The 25,375-nt window shown below is 44.1% G+C and overlaps 1 protein-coding gene across 6 annotated transcripts in view; it reads left to right on the top strand.

Moving 5' to 3' along the window:
• Positions 1-25,375, top strand: part of usp32 (ubiquitin specific peptidase 32) — a 79,844-nt gene that overhangs the window by 30,210 nt on the left and 24,259 nt on the right. For 4 of the 6 annotated variants that reach the window (XM_034231621.1, XM_034231620.1, XM_034231618.1 and 1 more), the window contains exons 6-14: positions 3,179-3,310; positions 6,430-6,537; positions 6,815-6,930; positions 13,222-13,284; positions 14,287-14,370; positions 14,474-14,535; positions 14,635-14,737; positions 23,908-24,124; positions 24,758-24,936. In XM_034231621.1, the coding sequence (XP_034087512.1) occupies positions 3,179-3,310; positions 6,430-6,537; positions 6,815-6,930; positions 13,222-13,284; positions 14,287-14,370; positions 14,474-14,535; positions 14,635-14,737; positions 23,908-24,124; positions 24,758-24,936 (1,064 nt within the window). The remainder of the gene's footprint in view (positions 1-3,178; positions 3,311-6,429; positions 6,538-6,814; positions 6,931-13,221; positions 13,285-14,286; positions 14,371-14,473; positions 14,536-14,634; positions 14,738-23,907; positions 24,125-24,757; positions 24,937-25,375) is intronic. The other 2 variants (XM_034231622.1, XM_034231619.1) reach the window with 1 other exon arrangement.

Here is a 25,375-nt window from a genome sequence, read left to right as displayed (position 1 = left end):
TAAGTCTTTGCATCTGTACTCTAGTTTTGTTTTTTATATAAAATAATAAGAATTAATTGAAACAAATCAAACAATACCAAGCTCCAGAAATGATATGGTTTTAGGTTGCACATATCATTACCTTAAACAATGTTTTCGGTTTTTCAAATAAGAAAAGATATATGTGAATTTAGTCTTTCACAGTCTTGGTATTTTTGTTCGATTTTGTATGAAAAAATGTGTCAAAAGAAGTTCTATTCAGCAGGGTTATATATCAACATTTACGTCTTTGTGATACCATAACCTTTAAAGATGGTAAATGACGAAAAATAAAAAATGTAGTTATACAGTTCTTTTAAGTTGCATACCGTGTAAATTTAGCCAGGCTTTATCTTGCCAATTAAGGGCAGAGGGCTGGAAAAAACCTGTCTTGTCCGGAGAACCTGGACGCCTTCTTTAATCTGCCTGCTCCTTCTTTATCCTCTTAACTAATGTGTGTGTGTGTGTGTGTGTGTGTGTGTGTGTGTGTGTGTGTGCTGGGGAGAGAGTGACACACTCCTGGTTCTAGCAGAGTAACACTTGACTCATGACAGAGCGTGGATCCTTTGCTAGCATGTCACAATATTATGAGTGTAAATGTGCTGGAGTACTGTAGCGGCCTTCAGGACAGGATGTCGTAGTTTCTGTGAGCGTTTGTCTCGGGGCAGTTTGCTATGGTTCACGCTGGCTGCGGCAGCACCTGTCTAAGGATGTTCCCTGGATAATGGTATGGTATCTCTGCTGTCACTCGGAGAGAGTCACACCTCTAGGTGGGTATCAGGCCGACACAGCACCTGCCATAGAGACAGATTAGAATCAGTAAATAGAGAGAATAATTAGTGTACAGTATTGTTGTATAATGTCGATAGCTTGTTACATTTGTTCATTGTCACTGCTGGAAGAACTTCTTTTGAGATCTGAGTCCAACAGCACTAGTTTTTAAATATTTCAATTGAAATTCATCCCTACTCGTGAGTCATATTGATCTTTTCAAGAAATCCATATTAGCAGTGTTAGTATAAACAAACACTCTGATGATATGCTGGTCTTATGTATCATGAGGTTGGCCGTACTGCAAGATGTTGGGCTTATTTCCTACTACGCATTTAAGATCCTTCAACATTTGCCAGAGCAAACAGCTAAACTCCAATTTGAATTCTGCCATCATAACAAAGATTCTAAATCCCACAAAGAAAGACTCGGTATAACCTCGAGTGCTACACTGATGTTTGTAGAAGCAGGGAGCAACCCTGAGACGGAGATGAGCAGGAGGCGATCCATATTCCGGGTAATGAGTTTTATGGATTAGCAGTCGGATGGTAGAACAGCTTTGAATGAATAGTGTTAAGCATGACAAACACAAGAATGTATTTTCCTTCTTGCCAGTCCTAATTATTTATGTTTTAACAAAATGAAACATGTTTTCTACATTTCACTTATGTTCAGAGCTAGATCGATGTGCTTTTTATAATCCTAACTTTGTTGTTTGGGACCACCATGCATTGTTTTATCATTATTACCTAGGAAGTGTTCTGTCCTGTTTTTGTTGAGTAAGCTTCACCTTTGAGAAAGGAAAGGTAGTCATGCCTTGCTCAGACCGTATAACGCTTAATTATTTATAAATCCCATGTATTTTCCTACATGCCAGCTCCATTTAGCCCCCTTTATGTTCCAAATCATTGATTTTGAACTCGGTGCTTCCTTTTAGTCTGTTAAATTTGAAATATCTTGGACAGGAAGCAGAAATGAACATGACAGTAAAAAGAGGATTGATCGCTTTCAAGAAGGTTTTATAGCCTGACTTGGAAGCCACAATCCAATTTCTACCAGGAAACGATTCCTATCTATGTGTCTGTGTTTTGACACCCGTCATATGTTTTGGATCCATGCCAAAGGCTAGCTTGCTAGCTGCCAAATCCTATTAGCTTAAGCTGTGGATAAGCATGTTGTAAGACAGAGGCTGGTTCATTGACCCTGGCAGAGCTTCATATGCTATATTGGTCTGATCTGTATCACTTTTTTGTTGTTGAGTCAAATTGCGTTAAACCCACTGACCATTACCTCATCCCAACATGTGTTATGACCTTGTGTATCTCTTAACTTGGTTGTTTCTATAATGGCAGCATGAGACAATTATTTTACTTTATTTATTATTTTGGTTTCTTCGATTTGTGGTTTGGTTTTTTAAATAAGTGAATGAAGCTTATAACAATATCCTAGTGCTTCACACTGCTTGTTTGGTATGACCAACATTTTAAAACCTGATCTATATTAGCAAATATTCACATTCGAAAAGCTGCTGCCAGATTATTTCAGCTAAAAAGTCAATTTAGATGCCTTAGATCTACGTGCAAATCCAATAAATCATGGTTCTATAGCCCAAGTTTCTACCTTGGTTAAGCAGTTTTCTCTACATCCTTTACCTATTTTAGGACAACACAAACATATTATATGATATTTTATCTTAAAAACACCAGATGTAGCCTTTTGTCAGCCGACTAATGTTAGGCTTCACATGGTTTGACACAAATTGATTTATTAAAATAAGAGAAATGTAAAATACAGTCTAAGTTGGAAAGCATTTAGGTTATGATGTTGCTTGAGTTATTTACTTGCTTTTAGCAAAATTGTCTGATTTTAACGTTGCTGTTCAAAGTTGTTATAAACTGAAAATTGCAGTGTCCTTATATCTACCTATCGTGCAATGTACAGCTTTCTACACTAACTATATTTGTTATTAACACAGTTTACAGAGCCTTCTCTCTCACTACAAAAACTCACTTTTCCCCCTAAATCATGAACCACACACCTTATGTTTTTATTTTTAGCACTGCAGTGTTGTATATATTTATTCCATGGACACGTGTGTTATATTATTATATTCCTTTCCTTTACTGGTTACCTATTGTTTGTGTGTGTAAAACTATGCTGGTATGATAAAGATGTTGATATCCAATATAACCACCAACGAGTGTTCTTCATTGGTATGGGTAACACCAAAGAAGTTCAAACCTAAAGCTTAACACAGCTTTAAGCTAGGGTAATGAATACAGAAATGACACTTCCCATTGTTCTTCCTATACTAAATAACTATATCCCTATGAACAGTTTTGCCATGCTTGTATTTTTGACTTTGTCTCTTCTGTTTCCTATCGTGCAGTGGAGGAGTCAGACATTATAGACTTGGAGAAACGCTACTGGCTACTGAAAGCTCAGTCCAGAACCGGCCGCTTTGACTTGGAAACCTTTGTCCCACTGGTCTCTCCTCCTATCCATGCCTCACTGAGTGAAGGTAAGACAATATTCACCTATGTTTTTTGTAAGTCTCATAGGGGTGTCAAGTTCATACATGTACCTCTATACATTAGATCATCATGGAGCTATTCAGGTCTTTAAACTAATCCCTCAGCAGAGATTAAACCCTCTTCACTTTCACTTTTTATTTGGATCCTGAGCACTAGCATTAGCATTGGCTATTCTTCCTGGGCTCTATACAGTCAAACACACATTTACTCACCATTACTCACCATTGCTAAGGATGGAAGTGAAAGAAAATAATCATAAATAATTATTAACAATCCATCAATTCATCAATTATTAGTAACACACTTCTACCGCAAATAAAAACTAGTTTATAACAAACTTAGTCCTCGTCGGGAATAACCTTAAAGGGCCCTATTCTGCTAATGTTCAGGTTAATATTTGTATTTTGTGCCTCTACTGTGAAGTGTCTCCATGCTTTAATGTTCAAAAAGCCCTTTATGTTTCTCATACTGCCTGTGCTGCAGCACCTCTTTTCACCCTCTGTCTGAAACCAGAGCCCAGTCTGCTCTGATTGGTTAGCTGGCCGGCTCTGTTGTGATTGGTCAACGGCTTGGAGACTTCCCGCCCCTTAGCCTATCACATGCAATGTGTTGGAGCGCTAGCCAATAGATGTGAGAGTGTCTCATAAGTCTTCACTATGTTACACAAGTTAACAAAGAAGAAAGATAAAACACTTTTAACATTCAAGTACATTAAACATGTCACAGTAGAGGCCCAAAACACAAATATGAGCTTGAAAATGTGTTAATAGGGCCTAGAAATAAAACATTTAATATTGCAAAAATGTAATCAAATTCTCTGCCATGGGTGATTTCTACTGTCACCCCTTGTTAACATGTTGTTTCTTACACCATAACTCATAGATAATAGTATACATACACACAGACAGATCTCAGTTATCATTTCTGAAATGAAGATATTGTTTTAAATCAAATCAAATCAAATCAAAGTTTATTTATAAAGCACATTTAAAGCGATTTTTGTTCGGGCCAAAGTGCTGTACATGTAATAAATACTACAATCACATAAAAACACATTACTACAATCACAATAAAAGACAATAAATTACAACAGATATATAAAAAAACATAGGGAAAAGTCAGGAGTCGTGCTCTGCTCTGACTAAAAGGCCAGGGAGAAGAAGTGTGTTTTTAAGAGTAGATTTAAAAACCCCTAAGGTCTGGGCCGACCTCACATGGAGGGGCAGAGTGTTCCAGAGCCTAGGTCCAGCTGCTGCGAAGCCTCGGTGCCCTCGGGTTTTGAGCCTGGTCTTGGGCACTATCAGCAGCAGCTGATCAGCCGACCTTAAGGCTCTGGCTGGGGTGTAGCGATGGAGGAATTCAGCTATATAGGCCGGAGCCAGTCCATTTAGTGCTTTAAAAACAAATAAAAGGAGTTTAAAATCAATTTGGAACCGAATTGGAAGCCAGTGCAGTGAGGCCAGAATTGGGGTGATGTGGTCATGCTTTTTGTGGCCAGTGAGTAGACGTGCAGCTGCGTTCTGCACTAGCAGCAGGCGTTTAATTTACGCCTGGTCCATACCCACGTACAGAGCGTTGCAGTAGTCCAACCTCGAGGTAACAAAGGCGTTAATAACCCTTTCCAGGTCTTTAAAAGATAAAAACGACCTGGTCTTGGCCAATAGTCGTATTTAAAAAAAAAAAAAAAAAAAAAGCAGGTTTTGACTACGCTGCTGACCTGCTTATCGAATTTAAAAGCGCTAGTGAAGGTCACTCCAAGGTTCGTGACAGAGGGGAGGATATTATTTTTGAGGGAGCCCAGAATATCAACCTGGGAGGCTGGAGGTTGGGGTCCAAAAAAGATAACTTCAGTCTTGCTCTCATTGAGGTTGAGGACATTTTGGCTCAGCCAGGATTTGATCTCTGCTAAGCAGTCCATCAACTGCTGTAGTGAGTTGACATTTTGATTGAGTGGCAGATAGATCAGTACATCGTCGGCGTAGCAGTGGAAGGGGATGTTGTGTTTTGTGAGAATTGAACCTAAGGGCAGTATGTACAGTAGAAAAAGGATGGGGCCCAGAATCGAGCCTTGGGGAACCCCACTCAGCTGCACTGAGAAGCTATGGTCTGTCAGGTAGGACCTGAACCATGCAAGGGCAGAGCCTGTGATGCCAGCGGACTGTTCAAGCTGTGACAACAGGATGCTATGGTCCACAGTGTCGAAGGCAGCTGTCAGGTCCAACAGCACCAAGACAGCTAGGCTACCTGAGTCGGCGGCTAGGAGTAGATCATTAAAAACTCTTAAAAGGGCTGTTTCAGTGCTGTGCATAAGTTTGAAGCCAGACTGAAACTTTTCATGGATGCCATGTGTGGTTAAGAACGACTGTAGCTGGAAGTAGACTACTCGCTCCAGGGCTTTAGATAAAAAAGGTAGCTGGGAGATGGGCCTAAAATTTGCGAGAATTGAAGGGTTGAGATTTTTTAAGTAGTGACTTGACCACGGCATGTTTGAAGGCAGCTGGGACACATCCTGAGCTAAGAGAGGTATTTATAAGTAATAAAATACTTGCTCCAACTGATTCGAAAACATCTCTGAGAAGGCGAGAGGGAGGTGTCTGAGGTGCAGTTTGTCGGCCGCAGGTGCTTGACTACATCCGAGAGAGAAGAGAGGGATACAGGCTCAAAGTGGTCGAGGACAGCAGGGCACAGAAAAGGAGCAGGGTATCTGGGGTAGCACTAGTGTGGGCTAGCCTAAGAGCAGATACTTTTCAATAAAAAAATGTAAGAAACTTATCACAGAGAGTAGTCGATGGCACAATTGGAGAAACATCACAGGGATTAATGATCGAGTTGAGGACATTAAAAAGAACCTGAGGTTTATGGCTGTTTTTGGAGATTAACAGAGAAATGTGCTCCGTTTTGGCTGCTTTGACTGCCGTCTGGTAGTCGGAAAGGCAAGCACGAAGGATCTTCTTTAACAAAAGTTAGAAGCGATCTCTAGTATTCTCTTGAACAATATGTAATGAATTCCAACTGACTATGGCTCTGTACATGTTTAGATGTTTTTCTGTATCTTCAAAGACCTGCTCTGAGTAAATACTCTTTGTGTTTTAATCTTGTTTTCCAGGCTTGTTTCACGCCTTTGATGAGAATCGGGACAATCACATTGACTTTAAAGAGATATCATGCGGACTCTCTGCGTGCTGCAGGGGGCCCGTAGCTGAAAGACAGAAATGTAAGCCATCATAGAATTACACTTCACATGACCTTACAGAGCTTTTTCATCAAAAGGAGTGCAAAATATTTATTTTTTATTGCTGTTATCTGGAATTTTGAAGGTGTTTTTGAAGTGTGCATCAATAACAATCATTGTTGTGATTGGAGTTTCAATTGGTCAGAAATGGATATTAATTGTAATTTTTGCTAAAGTACTAAACAGCACCATATTTCAGCCACTGTGTTTAATAACTTTATTTGTATTCCACCACTCCATCCCTCTCTTTCACTACCAGTTTGCTTCAAAGTGTTTGATGTGGACCGCGATGGGGTTCTGTCTCGAGATGAACTTCATGAAATGGTGGTGGCCTTGCTGGAGGTGTGGAAGGACAATCGCACAGACACACTCCCTGTACGTATTGTATGCACACACACACACACACACACACCACACACACACACACACACACACACACACACACACACACACACACACACACACACACACATACAAACCACACACACACACACACACACACACACACACACACACACACACACACACACACACACACACACACACACACACACACACACACACACTGAATGTAGGTGTGGGCAAAAAGCCCTGCTCTACAGAGATATCAAGGTTGTACTAAACATCAAACGTTCCCTCATTCAGTATGTGGTCTGGTTGAGTCATGACTTTTTCCATGTATCACAGTTATATATATTTTTTGATGTATTTTATAATGTCAGGAACATCATAGGCAATCAAAACAATGATTGTTTTGTATTCCTCTGAAAGCACACTTGTACTGTTTATAGTTGTAGTTAGGATTTCTCTATTTAGTAAAAGTACATTATGATGTTGGCCGAGGCGGTCTTTATCTCAGCCTGACCTATTTACACTGTGCAATCATCTGTTTGATCTGTACTTTTATAGATAACAAATAACACAATGTGTGGTTGAAGGTGGAGTTAAGTGTTGGAAACATTTCTTGACAAACTGCATGTCTGTCTGTAGCTACGTTTTTGTTATTTTTACAGACACAATTAGATCAGACATTAGATTGATTTTAATCTTCTGATCTTATTCTGGAATACATATGTATTTTCTTAAATGTTGAACTAATAGTTTGAAGCCAAGATAGTTTGCTTTAGCTTATCAGATATATTTATGTGTTCGATAAACCATTCTAAATGAATGAATCTTACAATTAGTTTCAGATTTTGCCCCAAAGACCAGCATCAGGGAACAAGAAAAATACATTATACATGACCCACACTGGACATTTGATCAGTTGCTTAAATAATACATTCCAAAATTGTATTTGAATAAGGATTTTCTCTTTTGCAGCCATTATTGACATCACGAATAGTGATTATCTTTTATAAATCATTAGATTTCTGGCAAGGTAATGTGATTTGTGACTATATTTGTTCAAGGCAAGCCTTTTCTTAAATGGGCCCTATGATGCAAATGTTCAAGTTCATATTTGTATGCTGTGTCTCTACTGAGACATGTTTTCATGCTTTAATGTTCAAAAAGCTCAGCACCTCTTTTCACCCTCTGTCTGAAACCAGAGCCCAGTCTGCTCTGATTGGTTAGCTGGCCGGCTCTGTTGTAATTGGTCAACCCAAGGAGATGTTCCGTCCCTTAAGCTGCATCTACACAGAGACGAAACGGAGAAAAAAACAAATTCGATATAAAAAAAATCTTCCGTTCACAAGGCATCGCCTCATGAAACATTTCCAGATCGCTCTACCGCTGGAGACGCTGTAGTACATATGCCGGGCCTGTAAGTGGCACTGTAGTACAAAATACACCAAAAGTAGCGAATAAGACCTCCCGAGCATGGTTGCTATGGTTGCCATGGTTGCCATGTTGACGTTCTCCCCGGTAGTCCACCAGCAGATGAAAAACACCCACCTCTCCGCCTCTTCCAAGGGACGAGGGAACCGTGCGGGGGGGTCTGCTGGAGGCTCCTGCTGGATGCACACTGCACTGTCCTGCGAGATACCGGGACCTGGCTCGAAACGTTAACAATTGCCATTACATTAAGTGGAATCGCACTCTACGAGTGAAGCTGGACAGTAAGAATCACCTCACAATGGATTAAGGATCGTTTTCACCGGACAAATAATTGGATTACTTCACAACCGACACGTCATTCCGGTTCAGCTGCCTGGACAACACGACACAATCAACTGGAGATTGTCCCCACCTGCGCTCATTAAAACGGCGAATGGAGACGCCGAGAGCCAAGCGACCGGGTATGTGCAGCATTACAACTAGATTGTATATTGGATACATTAAGCTGTATTGGACAATGGCTTAGTAAATGGATTTAATGCTGCAATAATGCCAGCTGTTTGAAACAGGCGCTGTCGGAAAACGGACAACTAGAAAACGAAACAGTGAACATTATGCCTGTCAATTCTGACGTTACGTCACAAGATGGCGCTGTTGGAATGGGATCTGTAATGGAAAAAAGGATTACCCAACGCATGGCCAAGAGATGGGAATTGTTTATTGTAAACTGTGAAAAGGCAAGAAACTTTCAATGCAAACAAGCTAAGAAGTTAATGGAAAGACTGAAAGAGCTTATGAATTCAAAGGACAATGCAAAAAGAAATACAGTTAAATCTGGTTGCATTGATTAAGTTCTGTAAAAGGAAAATCATGAGGCTTTGGTGAACCTTCCACTTCCTGAAGAAGTTCCTCAGGAACCTGAGGAACATCAACCCGGACACCATGACCCTGGACCTCCAGCATCTTTCTTCCGCCAACTTCTCATCAGTAAATGAGTCAGTGGCATATTACAACCAGTCCCTTAACAGTCTCCTTGATCTGCACGCCCCCCTCAAAATCAGGATGATCACCTTCTCGCGCTCAGCCCCTTGGTACACCCACCGAGCTGCGGAGAATGAAGACAGCTGGGCGTGTCCTTGAGCGGTGGCTCAAGGCCTCAGGACTCACTGTTCACCGGTTAGCCTATCGTGAACACCAGAAGGCCTACGCACAGTCCCTCAGAGATGCACGGTCCCAGTACTACTCCTCCATCATCAACAACAGTGCTGGAAACTCCAAGCAACTCTTCTCCACCATAAACCACCTCCTCAAACCCCAAAGTCCTCTACACTCCGACTCCACGGAGAAGCAGTGTAGCATCTTCACCGCCTTCTTCATAAACAAAGTTGACACCATCCGCTCTAGCCCCCTCTGCACCTCCAATTCCAACTGCTGACCCACAGCCTGGGACAACCCAGCCTCTTCGCTGTTTCACGGACATCTCTCAGCGAGAGGTTGAGGGCATCGTTAGGAGGATGAAGCCCTCCACCTGTGTCCTGGACCCCCTTCCGTCAGCTCTGATGAGATCGTACATCTGTACCATGAGCCCCATGATCACTAAGATCGTAAACCTCTCTCTCCAGGCTGGCCATGTCCCCTCTGCCCTAAAAACCGCTGTCATCAAACCTCGTCTCAAAAACCCTCCCTTGACCCGGGAGTCCTGGCCAACTACAGACCCATTTCCAACCTTCCTTTTCTATCAAAGGTGCTGGAAAAACTAGTTGCTGCTCAGCTCCAGGACCACCTAAACTCCAACAACCTATTTGAGAAGTTCCAGTCTGGTTTCCGCTCAGGCCACAGCACAGAAACTGCCCTGGTCAGGGTCACCAACGACCTGCTGATGACGGCTGATGCTGGCTCTCCCTCTCTCCTCATCCTCCTCGATCTCACTGCAGCTTTCGACACCGTCGATCACAGCATCCTCCTCCTCCATCGTCTGCACTCCACCATCGGACTCTCTGACTCTCCCCTTGACTGGTTCAGATCATACCTCACCGGGAGAACAGAGTACGTCTCCTTGGGCGAGGCAGAGTGGACGTCACCTGTGGTGTCCCTCAAGGGTCAGTTCTCGGCCCCACCCTCTTCAAACTTCCTGAAACTCAACAGCTCCAAGACCGAAGCCATTATAGTTGGCACCCCACACCAGGTTCGGTCATCCACCATCACCTTGTCCGGCCAGGACATTACCCTCTCCTTAATAGTCACCAACCTGGGTGTGAAAATGGACGCCCATCTGACCTTTGAGGCTCACATTAAACAGCTGTGCAAGAACTCCTTTTATCACCTCAGGAACAGCGCCAAACTCCGCCCACACTCACTCTGTCTGACGCCGAAAAGCTAGTCCACACCTTTGTCTCCTCCAGGTTGGACTACTGCAATGCACTCCTCATCGGGATCCCTAACAAAAGCATCCAGAAGCTCCAATACATTCAGAACAGCGCTGCTAGGATCCTGATAAGGGTGCTCAAATATGATCACATCACCCCATCCTTAAATCACTACACTGGCTCCCCGTGGAACTGAGGATCGAATTCAAGGTCTCCGTCCTCACCCACCACTACACTATCCATGGAACTGCCCCTCCCTACCTCAAGGAACTCCTCACCCCCCTTACCTCCTTGCGGACCACCCGCTCCAGCAACTCCAACTTCCTCAAACCCCCCAGGACTAAACTCCGTACTATGGGAGACCGGGCCTTCTGCTCGGCTGCTCCCAGACTGTGGAACGCTCTCCCCGACCACATGAGAGCACCACAGACCGTGGAGGCTTTTAAAAAAGGCCTCACAACCCATATTTTCAATAGAGCCTTTTCCTAGACCTTTTATGTATTCCCACCCTTTTATTTTATTTTTATTGTCTGTTTTTTATTGCTTTTTATTAATTCTACCGTGTTGTGTAATGTTTTTATACTGTTCATGCTCACTGCTTGTAGCACTTCGGGATTTGAAGTCAAATATGAAGTGCTTTATAAATGAAACCCATTATTATTATTATTAAGAAATGGAAAAAGCAAAAGCAGTGGCTGCAACAAAAGATGGAAATATTTGATGGATTCATACAAGATGTAAATGTGTGGTTATCTGAAGGTGGAGAGTCAAACACACACTATTATGGGAAGTGCCATAAAACAAAGTGTTAACTCGGATAACATCGGACCTGATAACAGTGTTTCAAAACCTCATTCAAAACACAAAACTAGCTATGCATCATCTGTATCCTCTGCTCGAATGAAAGCTCAGGCAGAAAGTGCTGCTTTAATTGAAAGGGCTGCAGCACTGAATATGCAACAGGAACTTGATTCCCAACTAGAACAGTTAAAACGAAAGAAGAACAATTGGAATTACTAACTGAACTGGCAGCAGCCAATGCCAGGATAAAAGTGCTCAGGATGGGATCAAGAAACACCTCCAGAGTATCAGATGGGATGAACTCTTACTTCAGAAACACAACAGCAAGATGCAATCCACATGCAACTGAATACTTACCTCATCAAACCCAAACCTCTATTCCAGGACAGAAGACAAATATTCCTTTGAGGACAATAAACCAAGTGAAGCTGGCAACCAGTCATCACATTTCAAGTTTGGAAGTATCTACTCTTGACAAAGACAATTTCAACCAACAACCTGATGTGTTCACACACAAGACCATGCCTGTTTCCGAGCACAACATTCCTGTTCAAGATGACCTGACACAAAGGCCTTACTTGAAAAGACATCAATATTCAATCAATTGACTCTGGCATTGACCTACTCATTGGGACAAATGCACCTTGGAACCTTGGAAGCTAGTCAACAGCCAGGGAGATGGACCATACGCTGTAAGGACCCTACTGGGGTGGGTCATTGATGGTCCACTGAGAAGAAACAACATCATCAGGGATAAGAATGGCTGCGCTGCTGCTGAACATCCAGTATCCATAGTAAACAAAGAGGATCCAAAGGTCATCCAACACAATACCAACCCGAGTAATAAAAACAGCAAGGAAACAGAGGAAATGCCCAGAAAAGATAAACCATTCTTGAACATTATGAATCACTCTGCAAAAATGTCAGATGGACACTACTGCCTACACTTACCATTCAGACAAGAAAATCCCAGCTTGCCCAACAACAAACACGTTACCGAGCAGCTCATCTGCAATTTCGCTGTTATGGTACCAGGGCACCGGCTGAATCCAAGTGACAGACCTGAAGAAGTGACTGACACATCAATGCAGGAGCCCTATAAGGAAAGGCTAGGAATTGGGTGAAAATATAACCCACAGGTTCTCTCAGCGCTGGATGGGATGGCAACACGACTGTTTCAACCTAAGAGGGTTTTTTAGCTGCACCGGCTGTATAAAAGGGGTCATAGGTGACAGGAGAGGACGAGGACAAGGACACAGGAGGAAGAGAGCATACCGATTTCACCAGCCCGGCAGATGCTCACCACAACTATTGACACAGTATACTTAAACCTTGGTATGTAAAGCAAAATAAACATCATTCTAAACTGCAGCAAAAGACCGGAGATTAATCTGTTTTGTGTCTGCGTCTGGATCACTCCAAACCCTCCTGTGAAGTAATGGCAATAGGATATAGGACATTGGAACATTACAAATTGCCATTACAGGAGGCTTATATAAACTAAAGCTTCTTAGCAGTGTAAATAGACTGGACAGAGTGTGGTTGCTACAGGAATTGAAACAGTCTATTGTTATGGTATTTATGGCTTTGCGAACAGCCAGATAACACTCATCCCACATTTCTAGACCCCGAGGTGTTAGGATCTTTTTCCACTGCATTCTTTTATTATGCCGCTTAGTGTTTGCTACTTCATGCTAAAATATTCTGTCTCCCCTTGCAGGAGCTGCACAGTAGCGTGTCGGACATAGTCGAGGACATCCTGAAGATGCACGACACAACCAAGGTGAGACACAACTCTGGGTGACAGAAGCACCATTGATGCAGCTGTCAGGAAGTCATTCCTTTACTGCTAAGAATATTTTATAACCTTATTTTGCAGAGAAAATCAACACCATTATACTCTCCAGCTACACATACTGATTTCTGTGCCCAGTAGACACACATGGCAACATTACTGTACTTGTCTCTACTACTGAAAACTAATTTCACCCTCAATCACCAAAGAAAATAAATATATTTGTTTATTTTCTTTTAACGTTTTAAAGCAGTCCATATTTGAATGTGATGACATAGGCTGCATGTTTTATAGCCAAAATTCAAATTGCGATCATTTGGTTTATTTAAAAAAGAATCTATCTATCTCTCTGTTATTTTAGTTGAGTCTGTACTGGGCTCAGACAACTCTAAACCCATCTCTACCGACTTGTCCTCACTGTATAGATGCTGTAAATTATAAATGTCCTCTGTATTTTCTATATTTGCCCTCTGTTAACAACTGTACAATGTATGTTTTTTTGTTGTGAAGTAGTTTGTAACTCTATAATCTTATTTACATACTTTATACCGTCTCCTACAAGCAAATATAATAAAATAATATTGGGGGGTCGAAAAATATAGCAAAAGATATGGGCATATTTATACATATATTTAATACTAATATATTTGGGCATATATAATATACAGCAGATCTTTATTACTCTTACACTCAGTTCTGCACCCGCAACAGCCAAGAAAAAGTAAAAAGAAAAGGAATGTTGGCCAGACAGATCCCCTAATTTAAATCCATAACATCTCTACGCCCCCTGGTGGCTGGTTTTCAGTTTAAGAAACTCAATACCATCATTTTGAATGTAGTGAAGTTTTCAAAGAGTGTAGTGAGCATATGTAACCTCAGTATCCTAATAGATAATGTTACTTTAACTGTGGGAAGCCAATTTCATAAAGGAGTATTTAAATAATTGTGCTGCCTTAATGCTGACCTGTGTGTTTTTTTACTCTTCCCCAGCTGGGTCACCTGACCCTGGAAGACTACCAGATCTGGAGTGTGAAGAGCGCTTTGGCCAATGAGTTCTTAAATCTGCTCTTCCAGGTCAGTGGATCAGCACACTGTGCACTGGTATTACAACTTATTGTTGTAAAAGTGTGTATTGATCCATGTGATTTTGCATCTTTGTGTATTTCTCTTCTTCCAGGTCTGCCACATAGTGCTGGGGCTCAGGCCTGGCAGTCCTGAGGAGGAAGGGCAGATCATAAGGTACATACCTGTCTTATTTGTCTGTCTTGTTATTATTTATAACTCTAAGGAATAAGCTGTTGGACCATCATTTTTCTCTCTCTGTGTATCTGTGTGTAGGGGCTGGTTGGAGAGGGAGAGCAGACATGGGCTGCAGCAGAGTCAGAACTGGTTCCTCATCTCCATGCTGTGGTGGCAGCAGTGGAAGGACTACGTTAAATATGTAAGTCAATTTTGGATTACATTATGAATTCACAAGTCGTATTTTTTCCCTCTGGCAGGACAAGTCCGGCAGTGGCTCAGTCAGTAGGGGCTTGGACTGTGATTGTGGACTGTGTGCCGGTTCAAGTCCCTGCACAGGTTTAAAATATGGAGTGTGGACTGCTACTTGGAGAGGTCCCAGTTCCCCTCCTGCCCTGTCGTGGTGCCCTTGAGCAAGGCACCGGATACCCCCCCATTCCCATTGCTCCCCGGGCGCTGTACAATAGCTGCCCACTGTACTAGACTCCAGTTACTAGGATGGGTTAAATGCAGAGGACACATTTCACTGTGTGTGCTATGTGCTCTGCATGTGTGACCATTAAAGAGGGTTCTATTTCATCCTTACTGACCGCCAGAGGCTGTGCTTAGCACTGAATATCTTTAGTCTCGCGCATGCGCAGGTCGAATATTTATATCAACAAAGTCACGTGTGACCTCGTATGACCCAAGCCCCCAGGAAGTGCGCCGGAGTCTGATGAGAATATTCGTAGTGGCCAAACGGCGGTACTACACTTCCGTTTGGTTGCTGGGCCCGGAAACACTTTTTCCCATTGACTTACATTGGTAAAGAGTGGTCTGTAACTCGTTGGATAATTTTTTTTAAACTAAATAAACAACCCAGTATGAACACTTGTATAGCCCTTATTAAAAACATTCGTTCCTCAAGTTGTAAAATGTGCTAATAACGTTATTCTGAGAGTTATTTCCCTCGGCATTATGAACGCGCATCTAACCCACGGGACCGCGCTGCCCGGCACGTTCATGTTACGTGTTCAGCATTACATGCGTTTATCTTTACCCATGGATGCACAATAACAACGGACCCATATCGCCTTACTGCCATCCCACGGAGCTGTAATAATGGATATATTGCACATGTTTGCTGTAATTCATCATTTGTAAAATATTATACTACATGGGCTGTATGATGTAAATCTTGTACCGTAAATGTTGTATTAAATAAAGTTAATATTACCGACGTAGATTAACGCTCCTGTAGCTTCTTATTGCACTTGCAATTGTTTTAGTTACTTGTGGGCTACTTAACATGAATAATCACAGTTACTATCCTTTTACTCCATCACATTTCAAAAAGAAATAGGCTCTTGTTATTTTAACTCCACCACAGTAATCCATCATCAGCTTTACTTTTTAGATAAAGTTTTAACTCACAATTGATCATAACAGGCTTCAACATACATTTTTATATATTACCAAGTGGTTTCATGTACAAGTTAACCCACACAAGTATCATGCTAAATGAAGCTCTGTTGCTTGGATATCACTAGATCCTGATGTCAGCGTAATATAAAAGTACATAACGATTGATGTGTGATTTAGCATAATTTACTAGCTAGCCGCTAGCTGCTAACTGCCGCCTCGTTCCCGTTCTCGTTCGTTAAATCCAGTACCATGCTGTCATGAACGCGCGGTGCTGTTACGTTTACGCAAATTCACGTGAACGAGCCTTTTGGGCGGCGTGGTTAAAGTTGCGCATGCTCTATGAGCGCACATACGGGTACTTCTCAGGCATGCCGGGTAATCTGTGACGTTTCGCTCTCTCAAAAGTTGGGCCATTTTGTCATCATGCGCTATTGAGCAACTCTCATAGGAATGAATGAGGCCCCGCCTCCCACGCTGTATCCAGTTCTTATTATACATCCATGGTATGACCCCGGAGGCATAAGTTCCGGTGTTGTCAACGAGTTCAGTCCTTTTTCATCTTCTCGCTGCACAGGTTACTACTTTATGAGTAGCAGCCAAGCTAGCCTATTGAAAAAAATCGCTACCTGTAGCCTTGTGATCGTCTCGATCGGAGCTGCGGGCTAAAATGCTCGCCCTCCAAAGGCTGCGACGAGCTGTCCCCCTCCCAAGGGAGGGGACCGCAGTGTTCACCGCTCGGACTCGCAGGAGCTCCGGACCGGTAAAGAGCGGACGCTCCTGCACGTCAGTCGGTGAGATCGCTGCCATTTCTTTCTGATTGTGCTATCTATTCTCAAGCTAATAGATAATTGTGTCCCCAAGTTAGCCGAGTGCTCTCGCTCAGGCTAACTCGCTATGGCCCTAGTGGAGAGAGTATCCCCGCTCTCTTCTCACGGCATATACACCGTTAACTGACTTCATTTTTTACCCCAGTTAGCAGAGCGCTAACGCTAACTACTATTGTGCTCACTCCCCTCTCACTACATATATTGTTTCCTGGCCCGGTTATTTACAGTCAGCTGAGTGCTCTCGCTCAGACTGACTTAAGCTGCCAGCAGCAATTAGTGTGGAGTTTTCGTTGGTGCTGTCGCTATGTTTAACGGCTGTAACACCTGTATGGCTCCTCTTCAACCAGAGGATGGCCATGACCTTTGCCTCTCTTGTCTTGGCCTCGAGCATCTGAGGGAGGGCCTTTCCGAGGACCCGTGCATGAATTGCACCATCATACCTCGTGCGGTAAGAGCTGCTAGAATAGCCGAGGTAGAACTACTGGCTGAGGGTGGCCTGCCCCCTGCACAGTTGAATCCAGCCCAACCTACCCATCCTAGGCGTTGGGCCGCAGAGGCTGTGGGTGCCCCGCCCAAGAAGAGGACTAAGCCTGATAAGCTGTCCTCCAGGGTGGACCTGCTAACTACTGAGCTAGCCCAGATGAAGTCACTCCTCCTGGCTCTCCATTCTGGTGCCCGTACAGAGCACGCCGCTGCACTCAATCCACCCATGGCTGAGATGGTTCCAGCTGACGATGTGGTCTCGATGGCAGCTTCAGCCACTCATTTTAAAGAGTATGACAAGGAGGGCCCATCCCATGCTTCTGGGCCTGGCTCCTGTCCCTCAGCTCATGGATCCTCGGAGGGGGCTGATCACGGCTCCATGGGTGCCGTCATTCGCATGGCACTGGCTCGCCAGTAACTGGATGTACGACAGCCAGAAACAGCGCCTGCTAGTGCGTTCTTCAGGTGCACTCTGGCACCCGCCTCCTTTACCGTTCCTCCCTCTTGTGAGTATCTGAGGGAGTTACATGCATGCTGGAGGGACACTAAGGCTCTTTCCCGTCTTACGTCCGATGGCCGAGCCCTGGCAGCCATGCAGGATGCGGCAAGATTCGGCCTTGACCACATGCGGGCAGTTGAGCCTACCACTGCTTCCCTCATAGTTTCCCCTGACGAAGCTCTGAGGTCGGAGGCCAGGTGCCCTAGACCCCAATGTCGGGTTACTGATGACCTGCTCACTAAGGCTTACGATACAGCGGCATGCATGGGCCGTTAGGCAATTCCCTCTCTCACCTCATGCTCTCCCTCTCAGCTTCCCTGCAGCAGGATGCTCTCAGCGCTTCCTCTACCAGCCTCAGTGACGCCTCATTACAAGCGTTCGCTCTGATGTCTAGAGAGCTTGGGCGCCTAATGTCCACTCTCGTCCAGACTCGTCGCCGGGTTTGGCTGGCACAGTCACCCTTGTCAGAGGCATGTAGGAGGACCCTCTGTGCTGTCCCAGTGGAGCCGGGGGAGCTGTTCGGTTCAGCTGCCGTACAGGTGCTCGAACGGACTGTCCAAGCTAGTCAGACCAGGCAACAGTTCTCAGCTCTTCGCAGAGACATGCCCCCCCCCGGTAGGCCTAGACTAGCTTCCGTGTCTGCCTCCCGAGGCCGCTCCCATCCACCGGCTCACCGCGGTGCCCACCATGGGCCTCAGCGTCCCACGAGGGGGCCGGCCCACTACCAGCGTGGTCCTGCTAACTCGCCCCCAAGGCAGCCTCGGCATCCGGTGCCTAACCGTCGCCCCCCCAGAGCCTCCAGAGGCCGGGGGGCAAGGTACTGAGGGTCTAGGGCCGGCTGTCGGTTATTTCTCCCAGCAGCAGCTCGACTACTGGGTAGCTCAAACTTCAGACCCCTGGGTGGTTTCCACCTTAACCCAAGGGTACAAGCTTCAGTTCCGACGCCGGCCCCCAGCCTTCAGCCGGGTCAAAATGACGACCATAAGCGACCCGGCAAAAGAAGTAGCCCTAAACCAGGAGCTGTCAGTCCTCCTTGCCAAGGGTGCAATCGAGCCGGTGGACCCCATCTCACAGCCGGGGGCTTCTACTCGACCTACTTCCTGGTAAGGAAGAAAGGTGGTGGACTTCGCCCAATCCTCGATCTGAGGGGATTCAACAAGTTCCGAAAGATTTTACCTTTCCATATGCTGAGCACAGCGGATGTTCTTCGTACCGTTGCCAGGGGGGAATGGTTCACGTCCGTCGACTTGAAGGATGCTTATTTTCATGTACTTATTGTGCCTCATCACAGGCAGTTTCTTCGTTTTGCCTTCAGAGGTAGTCATTTCCAGTTCAGGGTGCTCCCATTCAGACTCTCCCTCTCCCCAAGGGTGTTCACCAGGTGTGTCGCGGCAGCCCTCTAGCCCCTGCAGTCTCAGGGTATGAAGATTCTGCCATGCTTAGACCAGTGGTTCCCAAACGGTGTGCCGCGGCACACTGGTGTGCCGTGAGGCAAGTCCGGGTGTGCCGTGGGATTTTGTGACAACCATACGTTATTATTATTGCAATATACAACTATTCAAAAATAATTATTTTTTAATGTACTATATCAGTACTTTGTAGGTTTATATGTACGTAATCTGCGCGACTTGCGCGTCCACATCTCCTCGTGCAGTGCTGCATAAACATGGCTGAGTCAGCGATAACTTTCGAGGGGTGGAGGTATGCCCATTATTTTGAGTTCGTCCGAAGAATAGACAGGAACGTGACGGTGAGGTGCAAACTGTGTCCAGGCCAGAAGCTGTTATCCACTGCTGGAAACACCACGTGGTCAAACCTCAACAAACACCTGCAAAGAACACATGCTAAGGTGAAGCTAACGCACAGCTATTAGTTGTTTGTTTATATCACGCAGTCTGTTCTTCTTCTCTGTCTTCCGGTTGTTGCCTGTTTTGAATGACAAATACACACTACCGCCGCTTGCTGGTAAGGAAAGTTATTGCCACTCACGCATGCGCAGTTCGTACGTTCACATGTATCTCACTAATTTGTAAGTCGGCAAAATATTTACAATAGCACATGTTTCAATGCTGATTGCTGAAATGTTACATTTATAATTTGTAGTTCAGGACCATGGACAATGCAGCTTCCTTGCATTGACAGTTCTCTGTGCTGAATTTCTGCTGAGTTTCCTTTGCCTTAATTTTTTAATGTTGTGACCTGTCTGGTTTAAATGAGTGTGTTGCTGCTTTGATGAAGCCTAATTTGATAACGTTTCAAATTAATTTCTGAAATATTTCGTTAATAAATATTTAATGAGTAATATAGTTGTCTTTGTCACATTTTATTTGGCATTAGTAAATAATTATGCACATTTACAGATATTCTACATGATATGAGTGATAACACGTGTTATAAGGGCTATTTTTGCACAATAAGTGTGCCTTGAGATTTTTACTTGTCCTTTGGTGTGCCTTGGGCACAAAAAGTTTGGGAACCACTGGCTTAGACGACTGGTTGATCTGTGCACCATCCAGGTTGCAGTCAACCCAGGACACGGCTCTCCTTCTCTCTCATGTCGCCCGGCTAGGCCTCAAGGCGAACATGGAGAAGAATTGTCTGAACCCCTCTCAGAGCCTCTTCATTGGTGTGGAAAAGTCAGGATGTCACAACAGTGCCTCTCCACTCTATCCCCATGGAGGGAGACGTCGTATATGTCAAGGGGCATGGCCATGGGCTCCGTCCCTTTCCGCAGAGAGACCGTTACGACGGATGCCAGCCTCTCGGGGTGGGGTGCGGTGTGGCAGAACAGGACAGCTTGTGGGCAGTGGTCTGTTCAGGACTGCACAGAACACACCAACGTGCTAGAGCTACGAGCTGTGCACCTAGCACTCCTGCCACTTCCTGCCATTCCTGAGGGGGAGGCATGTGCTTGTCCGCTCGGACAACACTACAACAATGTATCACATAAACCACCAGGGGGGGCACCAAATCTGCACACTTGCTAGAGGTGTCCCAGACTCTCCTGACCTGGGCAGCTCCTTGCCTGGCCAGCCTACGGTCAATGTATCTGCCCGGAGAACAGAACCAAGTAGCCGACTTCCTCTCCCGTCACAAGCCTCCACCGTGGGAGTGGCGGCTTCATCCAGAGGTGTTGACCAGCATCTGGGGTCTCTTCGGCAGGGCAGAGATAGATCTCTTTGCCTCGAAGATGTCGACCCACTGCCCCCTATGGTTCTCCTTGACAGAGAAGACCAGCCCTTTGGGTCAGGACGCCCTGGCTCATTCATGGCCAAGGTGTCTCCTCTATGCCTATCCACCCCTTCCTTTGATTCTACTAACACTCCTCAGAGTGCTTCATCAGGGCCACAGGCTTCTTCTGGTGGCCCCCTTCTGGCCAGCCAGGACTTGGTTCTCCCTGCTGCGGAACGCCTTGGCGTCTCCCCAACAGGAAGGACCTCTTGTCTCAGCTGGAGGGTCGGATGTGGCACCCCGACCCCTGCCGCCTCCAGCTGTGGGTCTGGCCACTGGAGGTCCCGACCCGCTGCTGAGCGACTGCATAATGCCTGTCAGAAGGACTATTCTCAATGCAAGGGCACCATCTACTCGTAGGCAGTACGAAAACAGGTGAAAATAGTTTTCTGACTGGTGCCAAGAGCGAAATGAGGACCCAGTACATTGCTCGGTGCCTACTATCCTTGAGTTCCTGCAGTCCCTCCTGGACGACGGCCGGTGTCCTGCTACCATCGGGGTGTATGTGGCTGCTATAATCAGCTCAACACGCAAGGGTTGACAACAACACAGTGGGGAGCCATAGGCTGGTATTCCTCTTCCTAAGGGAAGCTCTGAGGCTTCGCCCCCCGAACGAAATTATAATATTAACCTGAGTACAGTAAATCCACACTCCATGTTGCTTCTAAATTAAAAGTATTAAAACAAATATATATATACTTTTTTGTATTAATCTATCCTGGGTACTATAGCTTGGAAATAAAGGAAATAAAGGTTATTTAAAAAATAATAATTTATTTCTATATCTTGGGTACTCTAAATGCACCCTCCAAATAGTTCCTAGTATAGAGGTGGAAGGAGTGCTCAGATCCTTTACTTTAGTAAAAGTAGAAATACTATGATCTCAAAATATATTATTTCAAGTAAAAGTCTTAAATTGAAAAGGTTACTTAAGTACAGAACCTGACATGCTTTTTAAAATAAGTCAAACGAATCAAGCAAAAAAGTACTTGTTATGCAGAATGGCTCTTTCCACAGTATTCTACAACAGCATTATTCTGTTTTTATCAACAAATACATCTCATGATTTTATTGTTGTAGTTTGTCAAAGTTTAGAAAATGTGAGAGACAGAATGGGCGGAAATAATCCAGGAAATCACATTGTAGGATTTTTAATGAATGAATTGGTAAATTCCTCGGTAAAATAAGTATTTGGTCACCTACAAACAAACAAGATTTCTGGCTCTCACAGACCTGTAACTTCTTCTTTAAGAGCCTCCTCTGTCCTCCACTTGTTAACTGTATTAATGGCACCTGTTTGAACTCGTTATCAGTATAAAAGACACCTGTCCACAACCTCAAACAGTCACACTCCACAAACTCCACTATGGCCAAGACCAAAGAGCTGTCAAAGGACACCAGAAACAAAATTGTAGACCTGCACCAGGCTGGGAAGACTGAATCTGCAATAGGTAAGCAGCTTGGTGTGAAGAAATCAACTGTGGGAGCAATTATTAGAAAATGGAAGACATACAAGACCACTGATAATCTCCCTCGATCTGGGGCTCCACGCAAGATCTCACCCCGTGGGGTCAAAATTATCACAAGAACGGTGAGCAAAAATCCCAGAACCACACAGGGGGACCTAGCCAATGACCTGCAGAGAGCTGGGACCAAAGTAACAAAGGCTACCATCAGTAACACACTACGCCGCCAGGGACTCAAATCCTGCAGTGCCAGACGTGTCCCCCTGCTTAAGCCAGTACATGTCCAGGCCCGTCTGAAGTTTGCTAGAGAGCATTTAGATGATCCAGAAGAGGATTGGGAGAATGTCATATGGTCAGATGAAACCAAAATAGAACTTTTTGGTAAAAACTCAACTAGATGTGTTTGGAGGAGAAAGAATGCTGAGTTGCATCCAAAGAACACCATACCTACTGTGAAACATGGGGGTGGAAACATCATGCTTTGGGGCTGTTTTTATGCAAAGGGACCAGGACGACTGATCCGTGTAAAGGAAAGAATGAATGGGGCCATGTATCGTGAGATTTTGAGTGACAACCTCCTTCCATCAGCAAGGGCATTGAAGATGAAACGTGGCTGGGTCTTTCAGCATGACAATGATCCCAAACACACCGCCCGGGCAACGAAGGAGTGGCTTCGTAAGAAGCATTTAAGGTCCTGGAGTGGCCTAGCCAGTCTCCAGATCTCAACCCCATAGAAAATCTTTGGAGGGAGTTGAAAGTCCGTGTTGCCCAGCGACAGCCCCAAAACATCACTGCTCAAGAGGAGATCTGCATGGAGGAATGGGCCAAAATACCAGCAACAGTGTGTGAAAACCTTGTGAAGACTTACAGAAAACGTTTGACCTCTGTCATTGCCAACAAAGTGTATATAACAAAGTATTGAGATGAACTTTTGTTATTGACCAAATACTTATTTTCCACCATAATTTGCAAATAAATTCTTTAAAAATCAGACAATGTGATTTTCTGGACTTCTTTTTTCTTCTCATTTTGTCTCTCATAGTTGAGGTATACCTAGGATGAAAATGACAGGCCTCTCATCTTTTTAAGTGGGAGAACTTGCACAATTGGTGACTGACTAAATACTTTTTTGCCCCACTGTATGCAATACATGTAGTGTAGTAAAAACAAAAAATAGAAATTAGTGAAGTACAAGTAAGTCAAAAAAGTACCTAAGTACAATACTTGAGTAAACGGTTACTTTCCACCACAGTAAAATAGTGTGCTACCTCTTCACAGATTTCTCTAAGTATCACATTTTACTGACCCTTTTTGTGTTACAGTTTTGTTTAATATAAATATCAGTTTATGAGACCGGGTTATTACAGCATCTCGCACAACACCATCCCACTGGGACAGTAGCAGTGACTTTCACTGAAGCCATCGGCAAATTAATCACATATATCACTTTCAACAATGACAGGGCAGTCCCTGCTGTTGTCTCCCTGTCCAGGAGCATAAAGGCATCGTGGTGGAGCAGCCGTCCATCCTGAGCTCACTGCGGACTCCGATGGCCACGGCCACCATAGTGCCCCCCCCACTGGACAGACTGGTAGGACTGGGAACCTTTGCCCCCATCAGCCCCACGGAGGAGAGGTCACTTGACGCTGTGTCCAGCTCCTCGGAGGCCACTGAGATCGGTCAGTCAGCACTTAGGAAAAAAATCATACCAAGTTCCCTATAGTGTTTACTTCCTGTCTGTTTTCTTCTCCTGTTCTCATTAGTGTTTACTTACTGTCTGTCTTCTTCTGCTGATTTCTCTGTCCTCCAGCTCCCTGTGTCTTTGACCTATTTCCTTCTTTTGTGCTGTTTTCTTAGTATCTTGTTTTCTTTAATTGGGAAAGTTTAGACATCTGATTCCAATGTACTCTTCAGAAATAGAAATATGAATTTTCTAAAACTAATGTTTTTTTGGCCACAGCTGGAATTCATTTGACCAGACTTCTTTCTGTGGATTGATATGACTGCACAAAGTCCCTTGATCAGAGCGCCCTTAGCAACGTTCTGCTACCAGAAAAAAATTAAAATCTAAATTGAGCAATCAAAATTAAATATTCCATTAAGCCGTGAAATAAACTGATTTGATTCAGGTATACATTACAAAATGCTTCTTTCCAAGCATTCTGCCCAAATTAAAAGAGAATCTCAGAACAGTCAATTGATGACTATCCACTCACTGTTGCTGTACTGAATCTAATTGTTACCATGGAGATAACGCTATTACAGTGAAACATTACAGTACATGTATGCTCTCCCCCCTTGTGTCCAAGCAGCCCTGAGCCCCCAGGTCACTCCCTCTGCGACAGAGAGCTGCTTCGCCCGTCAGCACAACGTGTCGGACAACAACAATCAGTGTTTCTCTGGAGCCAATGGCCACCTTCCCTCCCAGCTGATAGCACAGAGACCCGGAGCCATCGACAACCAGCCTCTGGTCAACACCGACCCCATGAAGGCAAGGATGTGTGTGTGTTTGTGTGGATGTGTGGGTGAAAGCAGGAGATGGATTGATGCTTGGATATTTATTAGAAGAAGAGTAAAAGTGTAGTTATGAATAGGGCTGCAGGATTAATCTAAATGTTATCCTATTCGTAATAATAAGTAAATGCTAAATATGTGAAAATATCATTCTAAATTATTTGTTGTGGTCCTGCAGAGTCCTGGATTTAAAACGGTATTTTACAGACTTATTACAAATACTTGTTTTGGTACAGATACTGTACAGAAAAAGACACACCATGATCATTAAAATATGTATTTTAAACATGATAATGTGAATAATGTTTCAAAAATGATCCTTCTCTCAAATATAGCAAATGGTATCGCAATTGCAATATCAGTCCAAATAATTGCAATAATCTTTCCAAATCGAACAGCCCTACAATGTACTCTAT

The sequence above is a fragment of the Gymnodraco acuticeps genome, unplaced genomic scaffold (assembly GCF_902827175.1).
Source record: "Gymnodraco acuticeps unplaced genomic scaffold, fGymAcu1.1, whole genome shotgun sequence".
Classification (NCBI taxonomy): Eukaryota; Metazoa; Chordata; class Actinopteri; order Perciformes; family Bathydraconidae; genus Gymnodraco; species Gymnodraco acuticeps.
This window is presented reverse-complemented; position numbering and strand designations above follow the sequence as displayed.